We start from the raw sequence: 14,527 nt of genomic DNA on the forward strand, positions 1-14,527 counted from the left end.
GGAATAAATCTATAATATTGGTAAGTATTAGCAATATCACTCTCCATCTAGAGGAAAGGGACTGACAAAAGAGAAACTGTTGGACCAAAATAAAACAAAAAGTAATCTGATGCCTCCAAGATGAGAACGTAATCCAATATGTTACAAGTAGGTGCAAATTCAGTCAAATAAGACTGGGAAACATAAAGCCTATATTTGTAACTGATGACTTTGAATGTTTGTCATTACTTGTGGGGGACTCCTGGTAATTGAAAATGTCAGTTATATTCAGAAGTCAGTTGGGTAGATGTGGCACTGAACCCCATAAAATAAAAACGTATTTCAGTGTGACAATCAGAGTGGTGACATGTTTTTCATATTGTGATGCTTATTATGGAATTTGGCTACATGTTAAAATTGATTACATTTCGATTTTGTGTCACTGATCTACACACAATACCGCATAAAGAAAAGTGGAATTGTGTTAGAACATTTTAGAATTGAATAAAAAATGAAAAGCTAAAATGTCTTGAGTCAATAAGTATTCAACCCATTTGTTATGGCAAGCCTAAATAAATTCTGTAGTAAAAATGTGCTTAACAAATCACATAACAAGTTGCAAGGACTCACCGTGTTCAATAATAGTGGTTAACATGATTGTTTTAATGACTACCCCATCTCTGTACCCCACACATACAATTAAGGTCCATTAATCAAGTAGTGAATTATAACAGATTCAACAAAAGATCAGATAGGTTTTTCAATGCCTCACAAAGGGCATCTATTGGCAGATGGGTAAAAATACAAAAAGCAGACATTGAATATCCCTTTCAGCATGGTGAAGTTATTAATTAAGCTTTGGATGGTGTATCAATACACCCAGTCACTACAAAGATACAGGTGTCTTTCCTCTAACTCAGTTTCCAGAGAGGAAGGAAACTGCTCAGGGATTTCACCATGAGGCCAATGTTGACTTTAAAACAGTTACAGAGTAATGGTTGTGATGTGAGAAAAATTAGGATGGATCAACAACACTGTAGCTACTCCACAGCACTAACCTAAATGACAGAATGAAAAGAAGGAAGCCTGTTCAGAATACAAATATTCCAAAACATGCATCCTGTTTGCAACAAGGCACTTAGTAATACGGCAACAAAACAAAAAATTTAACTTTTTGTCATGAATTCAAAGCGTTGTGTTGGATTTGCCCTAAACATATCACTGAGTACCACTCTCCAAATTTTAAAGCATGGTGGTGGCTGCATCATGTTATGGGTATCCTTGTCATTGGCAAGGACTGGGGAGTTAAGGATAAAAATAAACGTAATAGAGCTAACTATGCACAGGCAAAATCCTAGAGGAAATCCTGGTTCAGTTTTCTTTCCAACAGACACAGACGAATTCACCTTTCAGAAGGACAATAAACTAAAACACAAGGCCAAATCTACTCCGGAGTTGCTTACCAAGACAACGAATGTTCTTGAGTGGCGTATATAGTTTTGACTTAAATCGGCTTGAAAATCTAGCAATGATCAACAACTTGAGAGACCTTTAAAAAATAATTTAAATAAATGGGCAAATATTGTACAATCCATATGTGCAAAGCTCTGAGACAAAAATGACAATCAAATCCATTTGAATCCCACTTTGTAACAACAAAATGTGGAAAAAGTCAAGGTGTGCGGATACCTGTCAATATGAGACTCTGTATATGAATATTTAATCAGATACTGAAGGTTTTGTATTATAAATCACAGTGTGAACGTCAAACCTGCACATCTAAGTCTGACATGATTTGATCTGATTTTACCATTTTAAATCATGAGATGCTAATTTTATAATTTCTCTCCATCTGCATGTCTTGGCAATGATTATAATGCACCAACTTTTCTTCCATTCCAATCTCATTACTGAAATATAGATTGTGAGTGTTTTGGCCTTGGTGAGATAGAATAAAAGCCCCTTTCTCTAGACGCGTATAATTGCCTTTTATTTAGACACCGCCACCCCCCTCAACCCACTTCCTGTCCTCTTCCATCTTCAAATGAGGCTCTGGGTCAGCCCCTTTCTCCTGGGGTGTGACCTTTGACCTTCACACTTTCTCCATTTGAAGGGAGTGCAGTGTGTGGAAAACTGCACTCGACCCCTACTGTGGACCGCTCCGCTAAAAGCAGCCACATTCCAGAACTGCAGAGGCCCCGTGGGGATGCTGGCATGAGCTCAGAGGATGACGGCCGATGGGTGTTGGACTTCACTCCAAGATGCGTCCAGAGGTCCAGCCTCCCGCCATGCCAGATCCCAGGTGTGCATCCTCTCGTGGAAGTAAAAATATGTTCCCTTTCATCTCTCATGTGAATGTCCAGCGTAAATTTGCATTTGACTCTGCTAAACCAATCCCATAGGGAAGATAGGCTGACACTGATGATGTCCACAGAGAAAAATTTGCGTCACTGAAAAAATTGGGGGCAGGTGTGAAATCACAAAATAGGTCACTTAAAAAATGTGGCTATCAGATTTTTTTCTTCCTATTCTAAAGATGTGCCGTGTTTTCGCTTCCTGGGTCGGCATCTTAACATCCAAGCAGAGTGGGAACAGAAAAAACATGTTCACTGCTCCAATAAGATGTAGATGTATTTGCAAGGCTGTTCTTGAGTCACAATCTAGTATCAATAGAAAAGAGCCTATAGCAAAGTCAAGGTCGCATGAAGAGTCAACAGGCACAAATGAAACGGTCATTAAAATACCCATCGAGGTAGAAAATATGACTAGGAAGGAATACTTGTCAAATCTTCATGGTCTCACAGATGTTGGCGACAACTCACAAATAAGATTTAATGACTTCCCGAATATCCAGTTATCCACAGGGTATCTGTCTGCTTCAAGGCAATGCTGATGTAGTCATAGTTGGTAAAGACTGCCAGTTGGCTTAACTTCTGCATACAATCAAATTGCACTAAGCAGAATACAAATAAAGTAAGAGAATACATTTTAATCTCAATGGTTTATGCCAGAGTGGTAAAAATTACAATTGCTAGGATTCTCATAGTGTTTGCTGCTGTTCTTATGCTGCAGCATGTCCTTGTGTGACATCAAAAGCAATTTGTTCTCATGCACCAGTGCTCTGAATGCCAACTGAGATAATTGAGGTTAGTCATTTGATGTTAGCCATATTTGTTCGGTAACATTGAAAACGTTGGGATTGAAGATTACGGTCATTGTAGTTCTATTGATTCACGAGTGGGCAGTAACAGCAATTTCACTCATGTGGAAATAACAGTTCTCAATAAACGGGAAATAGTTAACAGACAATAGCTTTCTACTGCTCAAGGTTATTCTGGCTGATGGTTAACTCAGAGGTTGCAATATTTCTAACGTTCCTTGATAGATCGATGTACTTAATATGGCTTGGTTACTTCAGCTACACTGTACATACTTTAATGTTATCACTACTAGATTGGCCAAGTGCATTATCCTTCTCAGAACATACTCACCGGACAGTTTATTAGATACACACATCTAGTACCGGGTCGGACCTTCCTTTTCATGAACAGCAGCCTGAATTCTTAGGGGCATTCTACAAGGTGTCAAAAGTGTTCCACAGGGATTTTGGTCCATGCTGATGCAATGGCATTACACAGTTGACACAGATTGTACTACAACAGTCATGCTGAGAACAGCCCGTGAAAGCTATGATCCCTTATTGATGTCACTTCAAATCAGTGTAGATGAAGGGGAGGAGACAGGTTAAAGAAGGATTTTTAAGCCTTGAGACAATTTAGACAAGGATTGTGTATGTGTGCAATTCAGTGGGTTTAGTAGTAGGCGCAAAGCACACTGGTTTGTGTCAAGAACTGCAATGCTGCAGTTTCCCGTGGGTATCAAGAATTCTCCCATTGGAGTCAACATGGGACAGCATCCGTGTAACGCTTTGATACCTTGCAGAGTCCATGCCACAACGAATTGAGGCTGTTCTGAGGGCAAAGGTGCAAGCAACACCTAAGGAATAAATTACATCTTGCCCATTTAATGATTTCTACCATTCTAGAGGTACTAAACTGTGATAAATTAAATCTGGGTGTCTTTAATGTAAACGTTTCCAATAAGCAGAAGCTACACGAGAGGTTAGAGACGACGGCTGATACTGCAGAGTCATGTGACCAAATCCTTTTCAACCGGGAGATCCAAAGCTTCAGGCCATTGAGTGACTTTTTCCTTTAAAAATTATATTTTGGTACACAACTGAAGTTGATATGCTTGGAGTTTGATATGTCGTCTTTGAAATTGGTCTTCACTGGGCAGAGATGCAGTTAGCTAGCGTGGCTGAGAATGGGATTGGGAGGGGGTGAGTAGGAGGGAGGGAGCTGGTCTTTGTTCCCCCTCAGACATCCGTTATCTCCTCCTCCATGTCATCCGACGACGACGTCAGATCCAGCTCATCCATCTGAGACACACATTTTGGACACGAGCAGACGAACAGGTAGTTCTCTCTGGGAAGACAATAACGATGTTACATAAGTCACACAGTTGCCTGTCTCATTCTGGAGAGTAAGAAAGATAACGCGGACTGATAGATTGACGCAAATGCATTCTATCATCACTTCTCTGTTAAAAAGAAATGCCATTATTCAACACGCATACTGTAAACACTATGTATATAACATAATAAAACAGTATATAAGCATAATACACAGTGGGTCTGAATTGTTATCATTTGCTGAGAAAAAAAGAGACAGAGGCCAGTCTTTGTCCACGCTTCACTACCTCCAGTTTCTGGGAGTTACGGCATTTCCAAGGTAAAATGCCTTTCAACAGGATACAGTGAATGTGAATCAAAAGTGGGCTTACAGAACAAGCCTGCCCTGGGTTTAAAGTGCGACTGAACCAAAAAAAGCTACTACTTTTGAAAATGGCATATGTGGCATCGATATGAGTCAGAACTACATTTTGACACTAGAATAAATGTTTCTAAGTGTAAATAGGATCATTTTGGTCTTGAAGACGGTCTGATATTTGCGAGACAAATAAGGAAAGAAATTGTGACAAATGAAGGATACCCTAAATTACAGTAGAGTTGGGTTTATTTCAATTCTGCCCACAGCTGGCAGCACCCAAGTAATCATCAATTCAGAGCTCAGCTGCATACGAAACCAATTGTGACGCACATGGTCAATTTGGTTAGACATTCAATATCCCTATGGGGCAAGTTAAGGACCATCAGTACATTACAAAACGTACATGAGAGATTTATTTTTATGTCAATAACTCCAAATTTCATTGACTTAAAAACCTAAAACCAACTACAAATTGCAGAAATCCACACAAATATTGAAAGCATTTAATGAAACTAAAATATTGTCCCATTTACATCGTGCAATTTCTTGACGGCACCAACTATCCCCACAGATGGGCTATCCAAAGACAAACCAATTTTGCCAGTCGGCTGAAGCGAATAGGTAAAATAAATTGTCTGGCTACTTCCAGACACAAGACCCGGTTAGACTGTTTCCAGTTACCTACACTGAACAAAAACAAACGCAACAATTTTACTGACTTACAATTCATATAAGGAAATCAGTCAATTGAAATAAATAAATTAGGCCCAAATCTATGGATTTCACATGACTGGGCAGGGGCGCAGCCATGGGTGGGCATAGGTCCACCCACTTGGGAGCCAGGACCACCCACTGAAGAGCCAGGCCCAGCCAATCAGAATGTAATAAAGCCTTTTTGTGGGGAAAAGCTCAGACAGATCCCGCAGGTGAAGAAGCCGGATGTGGAGGCCATGGTCTGCGTTTGTGAGGCCAGTTGAACATACTGTCAAATTCTCTAAAACGCCATTATAGGAAGCTTATGGGAAAGAAAAGAACATTAAATTCTCTGGCAAAAGCTCAATCAGAATGCCAATTGCACGCTCCCTCAAAACTTGAGACTTCTGTGGTACTGTGTTGTGTGACAAAACTACACATTTTGGAGTGGCCTTTTATTGGATGGATTATTTTAGCAAAGGAGAAATGCTCAGTAACAGGGATGTAAACAAATTTGTGCACACAATTTGAGTGAAATACACATATTTTGCATATGGAATATTTTGGGGATCTATTATTTCAGCTCATGAAACCTTTACATGTTGCGTTTATATTTTTGTTCAGTGTAGAAGGGTGAGTTACTAACTGTACTGTTTTGGCAATGAACGTACAAACGCTTCCAACATTCAAACAAACACGCCTCCAAAACCCGAAATCTCGTTCTCAGTCGCATTTCCCAACGAGGAGAATTAAAACAGAGGCTAAATCAGGAAGTTCAGCCCCCCTTTAAGGGGGTAAAAATAGGTAGTGGATTGACAGCTTGCTAATCGATCAAGAGCGTTGTTCGGCACCGGAATAACCACCAGAACCCCTCGGCTGCGCTGGCCCAGGACTGACTGTTATTACCTGGGAGGGTGGCCATTGAACTGGGAACAGTTTGAGTCTGTCAAAGGGACACAGGGGATTTCAGGTGTTTACCTCAGGATTTTCTGTCTGCTATGACAGCTCTGGTCACGCTGACAGCAGTCCAAGTAACTGATGCAGATCTCCTGGATATGTGAGGAAACAAAAGTTAGCAGATGAGGACATTCACATCAAAAGACCTCCCATTACTGTTACTATATTTACACAACAATGCGCTATTATTTTGGTGCCAGAATTCAATCGATGGCTGGCAAAACATTTCTCTGGCCTCCTCACACTACATTTACAGGCAGATGCAAGCCTTCTCAATATCTGATAGCTTGACACATCAGCCTCAAACCTCAGTCTCTGACCGCTAAAACTGACTGACAACTGAGCACAAAGTTCTCTCCAGTTTATCCATGGCCAGAATGTATCCCTCCAACCCAGCATCCTCTTCTGACCTCTCCAGGGCTGATGTCACTAAGGGCACAGAGGTGAAGCAAGAAGTTGTTGTTCGGGAAAGATGCCTCCGCTTTCGGTATGCAGCTGTGGTTACCTAGAGAGTAGACGACACAACCAAAACAAAAGTATTTGATAACGACTGTAAACATGGCCTTTTGACCAGGGCAGTAGTTAATTTAATTTATCCTGTATGATGTGTGTGTTTGTGGATTATGGAAACTGAGGTCAGAAGCCACCTGATTGTGACGACTCACATGAGCTCTGAAGTAGGAAGAGCCCAGAACCCTCGCAGTTCAGGAAGTCACCGGTCTCTGCGGAGACAAATCAAATTCAGCTCTGACCTCCATTCTCAGTAGCAGAGATGTATTCCATTTTAGTAAGGATTTCAAATATGCTGAGTTAAGCCAACCCAATTCAGAGGCGCCAAGTATCCTTTACAATCTATTATAAAATGTGAGCTGCACAAAGCCTTGCTTGGTAATGTAGGTTTAGACAAATATTTTAATCAGACAGCTTTTTCCCAGTATTCCTCAATAAACAGAACAGATGTCTCATGAAGCAGTGTAAGAAGGGAATTGTGACCTTTCTCGATGTCCTTGTATAGTTGATCAATGAAGGAATCCAATTGCTCCCTCTGCTGGCTAGTCAGCTCCAACGCATCACATGCATGAACCCATTGGCTGAGAGAGCTATGTAAAGAAACATGATAAAACAACGTCAGCACTTTAAAAAAAGACTAATATTGGGACTAATGGCACACCATAAGTGCATCATTTATGTCCATAACATCAATCATTTATGAGTTGGAAAGATTGAGAGCTGAACCTTACCTGGTACCTATGCCCTGTCCATTGGTGCCTACAAGGGCGAAGAGGGAGCGAAATCCCTCAGGTGTAAACCACTGTAACGCGAAAGGACACCCCTTATATAGCATACAGTATCTGCATCATAATCACACATGTTCAGCTCAGAGCTCACTCATGGGAAATTATTAAATCCAAGACAGATATTATTTTATATTCTTGTCTCCAGGCTGACAATGAAATAGCCAAGTACCTAGTATTAGCTTGACAAACATGTATGCCCATAAATAAATTGGTAATGTAAAGGGAAATTGTGCCATTCTTACCATATTGAGATGATCATCGTAAAGTGCTGTCGTAAACAGGGTTTGTAGTAAGGTCAAATGTCCCTACAAAATGCAACATACCATAAAACGTATATTAAACGCAGACGCTCAAATAGCCGCATGTCATTTTTTTATATCCGGGCAACAGCACACATTTCAGGCATAAGCTACGGACAACAAACACAATTGCATTTTATCAATGGCAATTTGAATGCACTGGGATACCATGACGAGATCCTGAGACCCAACGTGAGGCCCATTATTTTTAAGGTATCTGTGACCAGATGCCTATTGTGACCAGATGCCTATTGAATATTCCAATTGATTGATATCCTTAAATTAACTGTAACTCAGTAAAACCTTTGAAATTGTTGCGTTTATATTTTTGTTCAGTATAATTTGAAAACTAAAAAATGATGGCACTCATACGTTTTTAATCACATGTAAGAAACTGCTAGCCATTTGGCTGCTAACAGCTGAGAACTGCTAGCTAACAGGCAAGCACAAAAACATTATTAGCGTTATGTAACACTAAATTACAGGAATGAGTGGTTTTGGGTGGATTTTTCCTTTAAATATGCAAATAAGCAAAAGCTGTGTGCATTAAGTAAATAGACGCCAGGCTCAAATAGAAGCCTGTCTGTAATAAGCGCCTGTTGTGATCAGTGATTTAAGCAAATAAACACCCAGGCAATTAATTGAAGTTTTACAGTAGTCTATAATATATTACAATAACAATGAGTCAAACCTAATAGTTAGCACAAATGTGAAAAAACTCATTTGAAGCTCAATCCCTGTTTCCTCAATTCCTCTCTAAGCACATTGGAGGAGAGGTTCCAAGGTCTCTTCCTCAGACCTCCTCCTCCAAATGAGCCTGAAGGGGAATTGAGGAAGCAAGGATTTGACAGCTAGTAGTTTACATTTTCAGGCACAGCCACTACCTCTATTCTTACCTGGAACTTCTCTCCCAGTAGCTTGTGTGCAATTTCCTCCTCCTCATTGGCCGCACGGCTGCAGAACTGAAAGAACAACTTCTGCCAGCAGCATTTGTCTTGGGCCTGCATGACAAATTCAAACATTATATAGTGTTTGAGTTACCTATTATGCACAGGTATGCATGCACATATAGTATTATAATAGCAAACTGACAGGTTAAATGTTTCTCCAGGCATTGTAAAGGTATGTTCATCTACACAGACACCAGATTCTCAAACAAGCATTCACTACAAATCGTCACTGTCTGATAAACCTTTCAACTCTATTTTTTTAAATTTTATTTTTTCCCCCCACATTTATTGAAAGCAGTACTCTGAACATGACTCTAGGACCAAGAAAACATCCAAAATAGTATCTGACATTTCATAATTGAATGTTTGTTAAAATGGGGGAATATTGTTTTTTCCTTCAGTTTTCAGCCGACAACAAAATATAGAATGCAAATATAGAGAGCAACTCACTTTGGAATTAAAGCAGCTGGAAAAAAAAGGCGGTAGGTGGTAGCTCACCTGTTTGACAGTGGCCACCATCCTGGCCATGAGCATGATGCTGGAGGTCTCAGGAGGGTAGTGCATACTCCTAGGGGACAGATGGAGGGGATCATGTCACCTCATGCAATTACAGCCAAAATATCACTGAGGCTGGATCTGAAAACATTACTAGCTGCCAACTCCTTGCTTTCTCGTCCTCATTTCCTCCAATTCCTGTCTCCCTGCCAAAGCCAATTGAAAGAGGAATTGCAAGGGAGGGATCTTTGAGAGGGAGATAAAGAATTAGAGGAAACAAGGACAGAGAAAGCTAGAAACATTGTTTCAAAACCCAGAGACTCGGCAGACCAGGGTTTGGCAAGTCAATGGGAGAAGTGAAAAATGTGTCCTTAGTTAATTTCCTCAAAATTTAAAGGCAAAACCTAGATTTGAGATAATGTCTTCGGTAGCTGAAACTGTAATTACTACAACCTCGTGAAATTGACATACTGACATTTTATCGAAGTGGTGCCTTTGATTTGACGGCCTGCACATAAGTAGTTCGGCGCGAAAACCGTTAGTCCCGATGACGTGTTTCTGCGCATGAGCTTAGCTAGCTAACGTCGCCATGATATTTACCAGCATGATCGGGGATTCTATTTGAGAAGCAGTTTCTAGACATCTTCATAATGTACTGTCTTTGGTAACATTTTCAGATTCAGTGCAAGAGAAATATGGGCCCCATCAATTGGAATTAAATTAAACAGCAAATCCATCTCACCTCCAGGCATCCTTAAGTTTGTTGACGGGATGGTCCGGGTCCTCTTGGGAGTGGCCTAAGCACAGGGCACGATGGTACTGGTCTGCCGCAGCCTGCCGACACTCGTTGCTACAGTACATCACCTGGAGGGGGAGACAAAGTCTACTTCAGTGAGAGGTCTTGTTTGTTCCAATAAGTTGGACCCGTTTCTGACCCGAATAAATGTGTTATAAATATAGAGACCTGGTTCAAATGGACCCAAAGACAACCGGACCCGGCCCCGTATAGACCCGGTCTGATCCGAGCTAAGAGCTAAGAGGGGACTTGCTGTGTTTGTGATTGTGTGGCTCGAGGAAGAGACACAGCAGCAACCAAGTCGACTCGCACCACTAAATTCTAGCTGCAAAAGCTAGATGACTTATTATCCAATCTTACATAGTACCCGTTTTGACTGCATCAAACCAAGAAGAGAAGCTAGTTAAGATAGCTAGCTAGCTTGGCTAAGCAAGCTATTTAGGATGCACTTTCTCCCCTGTCCTACACAATAGCTCCATTCAAAGTATTAAGCAGCAGACCATCTGCTGGCTCTTCGTCGTTGAAAGAGAAACATATCCTTCTCATTTAACTTTTAACTCCATGGATCTCCTAACTTGTTTACCAATACACATACGGGGCCAGAGTCTAATGCCACTTTGATGACTTGTGACTGGCCAACAAAAAAACAAGCTACACTCCTGTGAAAGATATGCGTCTCTCTCAATAAGCCAAAGCAGCATAAACGAGACAATTTACTCTCCCTCCCTCTACTGCAGCAGTCGGGTCTGTACCTTGCCTTACCGGCAAATCAGTTCTAATTCCACATACCCGAAACAATTAAATCAGAACCAGATCAGAGGTCAACTACAGAATTTCGGACCTGACCTGGTCGCGGCCTGGGTAATAGAGTTTCGGGGGGACCTGTGAATAACTACACTGAAGACCAAAGCGAAACACTGGACTAGGCTGGAGGAAGTAGCTACAGTATATCAACACATCTCTATATGGAGAACAGGCATTGGGTAGGTGTATCACATTTAAGTGGCTTCTAATCCTTCATCTCTACAGATCTAAAAAAACAGGCTAGGAAAAGCATATAGACATGCTCCATTTTGCTTTCAACAATGTGTTTGAAGATCAGTAGTGTCCAGTCCTTAAAGCTTAAATATGTAACTTTTTGGGCAATCCAACCAAATTCACATTGATACATCTATAAATCACATTTCTTTCTCAGTGAAAGCAAGTCTAAGAAGCGGGAGATGTGTTATGTGCACTATTTCTATGCCTCCCATTATTAGGTTTTGTTTTTGCATCTTTTACTTTCGGTTTTGTACACCAGCTTCAAACAGCTGAATATACAATATTTTTGGTTAGCGAAAATATTTCACAGTGGTTCAGACGGTACAATGATTCTCTATACTACACTTGCTTGTTTGACTTGTCCCAAATTAAAGTTAGGCAATCTAGAATAATTTTTGCAACTAGGAAATGGGAGCTATTTCTGCATAGTACACCTTTAACTGGCAGTGCAGATGGGGAAAGACTTGAGAGAGACACTCACCTGGCATTGTGGGCAAGCTTGGTGCAGCTCTGGGCGCACCTTGCACAGCTCAGTGTGGGGTAGACTGAGGCCAGGGTTGCCACTCAGTCTTCGGGCATTATCCTCAGCTGTCTCCAGAGCACTCAAGCAGTATTCACAGGCTGGAGGAGACACAGGGATGGATGATTAAATAAATGGGAGATAACTAAGGGTGATTTTATCACTAAATACACTACATGACCAAAAGTATGTGAACTGCTCATCAAACATCTCATTCCAAAATCATTGGCATTATGGAGTTGGTCCTCCATTTGCTGCTATAAACAGCCTCCACTCTTCTGGGAAGGCTTTCCACTAGATGTTGGAACATTACTGCGAGGACTTGCTCCCACTCAGCCACAAGAGCATTAGTGAGGTCAGGCACTAATGTTGGCCAATTAGGCCTGACTCGCAGTCACCATTCCCATTCATCCCACAAGTGTTCAAGGGGGTTGAAGTCAGGGCTCTGTGCAGGCCAGTCAAGTTCTTCCACACCAATCACAACAAACCATTTTTGTATGGACCTTGCTTCGTGCACAGGGGATTTGTCATGCTGAAACAGGAAAGGGCCTTCCCCAAACTGTTTCCACAAAGTTGGAAACACAGAATCATCTAGAATGTCATTGTATGCTGTAGCATTAAGATCTCTTCACTGGAACTAAGGGACCTAGCCGGAACCATGAAAAACAGCCCCAGACAATTATTTCTCCTAAACCAACCTTTACAGTTGGCACTATGCTTTGGGGCAGGTAGTGTTCTCCTGGCATCCGCCAAACCCAGATTTGTCCACCAGACGGTGAAGTGTGATTCATCACTCCAGATAACAAGTTTCCACTGCTCTACAGTCCATTGGCGACGAGCTTTACACCACTCCAGCCGACACTTGGCATTGCATATGGTGATCTTAGGCTTGTGTGCGGCTGCTCAGCCATGGAAACCCATTTCATGAAGCTCCCAACTAACAGTTATTGTGCTGACGTTGCTTCCAGAGGCAATTTGGAAAATCGGTGGTGAATGTTGCAACCGAGGACAGGCGATTTTTACGCGCTACGTACTTCTGTTCTGTGAGCTAGTGTGGCCTACCACTTCTCGGCTAAGTCGTTGTTGCTCATAAACGTTTCCACTTCACAATACCAGCAATTACAGTTGACCGGGGCAGCTCTAGCAGGGCAGACATTTTACCAACTGACTTGTTGGAACGGTAGCATCCTATGACGGTGCCACGTTAAAAATCACTGAGCTCTTCGGTAAGGCCATTCTACTGCCAATGTTTGTCTATGGAGTTTGCATGGTTGTGTGCTCAAAATTGATACACCGGTCAGATAGCCGAATCAACTAATTTGAAGGGGTGTCCACATACTTTTGTATATACAGTAAGAAACACCATTAATAAAAAATCAGCAGTTCCCCCTGGACTATGTTCATCTAAAATATGGATTACAAAAGCAAAGCCAGGTGGAACATTTTGCGCCAAGATTTTCAGTCATCAACAGGAACATAAAAGGAGGATTTGTTGTAACTTCTGAGTTGTTCAGTCTGTCAACTAAATATTGAACCTATATTGCACCCCACCTTTATATTTGTACTGGGAATTCCACAAGAACTGGGAAGAGACAAGAGGGCGCTCTACAAAAATGGTGTCTCCCTTCTTGATGGCCTTCTTGGCAAATAATCCTTTGCCCTAAAATAAAAGCAAAATGTTTAATGTTAGTTTGCTATGACAATTTCATTACGCACCTAGCTACATATACTTTATCCATACCAAGTGCACCCTATTGAGTCAGACCAGGATAGCCTTTGACCTTTATTAGCCCCTTCAAAAAGGTATAGTAGGAGACTAATCTGTGCAAAGCTTTCATTAGCTAGCTAGCTACTTAACGTTACATGATGCTAGCTAGCTAGACTAAACGCGTAGCTAGCTAGTTAACATTAATCAGTTAGTCACCTCCATGGCACATGGATTGCTGACATGTCCTAGCTAGCTAGCTACAGTAATAAAAGTATAATAAATATAGGCCATATGACGTTTTAAAATGTATGAATTTCAGTCCTTGACTAACAATGTTATTCTGTACTACTGTATGTATTGTCTATGTGACGTTTTAAATGTATGAATTTCAGTCCTTGACTAACAATGTTATTCTGTACTACTGTATGTATTGTCTATGTGACGTTTTAAATGTATGAATTTCAGTCCTTGACTAACAATGTTATTCTGTACTACTGTATGTATTGTCATGTTTCATGTGGACCCCAGGAAGAGTAGCTGATGCTTTTGCAGCGGCTAATGGGGATCCTAACGTTAAATACCAACAAACAAAAAAAATACATTAACATGGCTGGTAGCTAAGTAACCACGTAGGTAGCAAAGAGTTTTTTTTAAACCTCAGTGTAGTAGCTAGCTATGGCCAGCCAGTAAACATACAAATATTTTTTTTAACAAGAGATTCTGTCCTGCTCATAATTCGGGCCAGCCAATTTGACAGCATGCGTGGCACTGCATTTGGCATCAAAACGGTGCTAGAAAACGACAAACTTGAAATTAGCCTTTTCAAAAGAATCCCTGTCGGCACATTACCTTAACCTTGTCAATAAATCGGACTTCCACACAACTGCAAACTTTAGTTGTGTCCACGCAGAAAGAAAGCATGTCATCTTGGGAGGCAGCCATCTTCAAATTAACCCTTG

The 14,527-nt window shown here is 41.1% G+C and overlaps 1 protein-coding gene across 1 annotated transcript; it reads right to left on the reverse strand.

Moving 5' to 3' along the window:
• Window positions 1-339: 339 nt before the first annotated feature.
• LOC139366419 (protein-lysine N-trimethyltransferase SMYD5-like) lies at window positions 340-14,527 on the reverse strand. The gene is made up of 13 exons (XM_071103886.1): window positions 14,418-14,527; window positions 13,412-13,520; window positions 11,822-11,961; window positions 10,246-10,367; window positions 9,507-9,576; window positions 8,955-9,059; window positions 8,002-8,064; window positions 7,703-7,773; window positions 7,455-7,561; window positions 7,127-7,183; window positions 6,872-6,966; window positions 6,483-6,553; window positions 340-4,466 (listed from the first exon to the last, which is right to left on the reverse strand). Exons 1-13 carry the CDS (start codon window positions 14,508-14,510, stop codon window positions 4,358-4,360), a joined length of 1,212 nt encoding a protein of 403 aa, XP_070959987.1. The 5' UTR covers window positions 14,511-14,527; the 3' UTR covers window positions 340-4,357.

The sequence above is a fragment of the Oncorhynchus clarkii genome, chromosome 14 (genome assembly GCF_045791955.1).
Source record: "Oncorhynchus clarkii lewisi isolate Uvic-CL-2024 chromosome 14, UVic_Ocla_1.0, whole genome shotgun sequence".
NCBI classification, from domain to species: Eukaryota; Metazoa; Chordata; class Actinopteri; order Salmoniformes; family Salmonidae; genus Oncorhynchus; species Oncorhynchus clarkii.